The sequence below is a fragment of the Etheostoma spectabile genome, chromosome 3, assembly GCF_008692095.1.
Source record: "Etheostoma spectabile isolate EspeVRDwgs_2016 chromosome 3, UIUC_Espe_1.0, whole genome shotgun sequence".
Lineage (NCBI taxonomy): Eukaryota > Metazoa > Chordata > Actinopteri > Perciformes > Percidae > Etheostoma > Etheostoma spectabile.
Window position 1 is genome coordinate 7,673,048 of NC_045735.1, and position 2,642 is coordinate 7,675,689.

General features: G+C 35.5%; 1 protein-coding gene across 1 annotated transcript in view; it reads left to right on the forward strand.

Annotated features, from left to right (window-relative positions):
- mpzl3 (myelin protein zero-like 3) overlaps positions 1–540 on the forward strand; it is an 8,568-nt gene extending 8,028 nt beyond the window's left edge. The window contains exon 6 of the mRNA XM_032508843.1: positions 71–540. Within this exon, the coding sequence (XP_032364734.1) occupies positions 71–151 (81 nt within the window). The 3' untranslated portion in view covers positions 152–540. The remainder of the gene's footprint in view (positions 1–70) is intronic.
- The last annotated feature ends 2,102 nt before the right edge of the window (positions 541–2,642 follow it).

Consider the following 2,642-nt stretch of genomic DNA (forward strand, 5'->3'; position numbering starts at 1 on the left):
TGTGTATATACAGTATCTGTCAGTATGGTATTTTAATTTTTAGTTTTGGTCTTTTTTCTGGTCGGCCCAGGTCTTGGAGGATGAAGATGAGTATTACAACCTAAAAAAGAAGTCTCCTGTAGATGAAGGCTATGCTGAGTCTCAGTGCTAGAGAACCCTGCTGGTATGGAAATAAAACTGCAACTTCTAGACTGCAACTTCTAGATGTGCCTTACATGTCAGAGGTATTGAGTCACTTTGGTGATGTTTACTTTTTGAGGTGACTCCTTTTGGAATAATACTTTTATTTTCTCTTGAGGAACTGAATTATGCATCTCCACCATTATATGTACACGATAAATTATGTCAATAATTTCATTTACCTGTTTACCTGTCTCTACAAGCTTCGAAATTTCCAAAGCAGAGCAAGAGGTCTTGTTTCCTAAATTTCAGAGCTTGTAGTCTTAATGAGATATTGTATGTTTATTCTATGCTCTAGGTACAAGTAAGTAGCTAGTGTCATTTTGCCAGTCAGGTACCAACTGACTCTGTACATGCAAACAAAAACACATAGACGAGCGCTGTATCTATTTTTATATCTTAAGGATTTATATGTGTCTCTTTCTTAGTGTGAAGGAGACAGTCTAATGTCTAATTTATTGCCTGTGTCAGAGCAGCTGTATACAATCTGTAGATGTCTTGGATGATTTGTAGTGGAACCTTTCTGTTATACCCTATTTACTATTTAATATTTTGGACAGAAAAAATATAGTTTGATTTGAATGTCAAATGTGACCACTTAGCACTATTTACACAGTACATGTCCTATATTTTTTGTGCGTGTGACTACTCAGTATATTTTGGGGACATCTGAGTTTGGATGTGGTTATCTTATGCAACATACACTGCCAGGATTGAGTAATTGTTTAGGATGAACAGTTTTGCTTTGTTATTTTTTTTGCTAAATAAATAATTGTTTTTTCTTTGGGAGGGAGTGGACATGACATTTTTTAAAGGTGCTTTCAACAAGTTAATACAAGCACTCAATGTATTGATGCATCTCCGAACATAGACAATTTGTTGGTAAAGGTGATAGCATACAGACACAATTTTCTCATTTGCTCTCTTTTTGTTTGGTCTTTTGCACTATTCATGAATGTTCTTGAACATTCCTTTTAAAAACTCTAAGGACAGGCTGGAGACTCATATCTTCTCTCATAAATTGCGGCAGCATCTGTTTCATCATGTCATAAAAAGACCTAATAAAAACCTGCCAATGAAACACACAGAAAACAATAACTCCACATTCTGTCGCATTTATTTCTTTATTTCTCACTTAGCTCATTTATGCCCTCTAGGTTTTAATAATTCACACACTGCTATGGTGAAACAATTATCATTCCTGCTTCATCTGAACTACCATGGCAACAGCTTATTCAATGACGGCCAGCAAAAAACAAAGATTTAAAACATTGATTGAATAAAAAAATAAAATGCAGCCAACTGCCTGGACTCAATCTTCTAGACAAATGTTGGGGAGGCCGTTTTACAATTTTTTGTTTTACAAGATTTTACAATTAGATCTACTCAACATTTCCTTTTTCTAAACTTATTAAGCCAGAATGTTTGTGAATCATCGACCTAAATTCTCTCTCTAGCAGAGAGGAGGTTCCAATCATCCCCAAGGTGAGGCACTGTAGATTTTTCTTATTTATCCAAATTTATTTAAGCTGTTGGGTTTTGTTAATTAGGAGGAAATCTTGGAATACAATAACGTCTTAGCGGAGATGCAATACTCTCCTAAACAGCAGCATCCAAAAGAAGTTAGACCCACCAATGATGGTTAAAACTCAAACCACTGCTCCATCCCTGCCATAGGAAGTGTACTGATTAGTCATGTCAACAGATGCACAATACCTTGGTACTAAGTAGTGTCATGTTCATATTGAATGACCATAACTTTTGCTTAGCTATCCTGTCCTTGAGTTTGATGGACTGAAAAAAGTTCTGAATTTATAGGTCTACCTGAGGTCAACCATGTCCCAGGAACGGCTCACTGGCATTGCCGTCATCAGTATCAACTGCTCAATAGGGGAGCAGATTTCGTACAATACCATTCATTGAGGACTTTGCATCAAGGAAGGCCAGAAAGGTCAGGTTTTAGTTTGTGTTTTCTGTTCTTAGTGCAATAGTGTAATAATTCGATTATCTTTAGTGTGTTTTCACATTTGTGTGATAACGTATTTATTGTATTTACAATATTTATTCTATATTTGAATATTTTTCTTAATATCTTATTGTTGCTCTCTGCTCATGTTACATTTTTTATATATATATATATGATTGTATATATTTTTGGCACAAATATATATATATATATACACATACATACTCTCACCTAAAGGATTATTAGGAACACCTGTTCAATTTCTCATTAATTAATTTTCTAATCAACCAATCATATGACAGTTGCTTCAATGCATTTAGGGGTGTGGTCCTGGTCAAGACAATCTCCTGAACTCCAAACTGAATGTCAGAATGGGAAAGAAAGGTGATTTAAGCAATTTTGAGCGTGGCATAGTTGTTGGTGCCAGACGGGCCGGTCTGAGTATTTCTCAGTCTCAATCTTCTCAGTTAGTGGGATTTTCACGCACAACCATTTC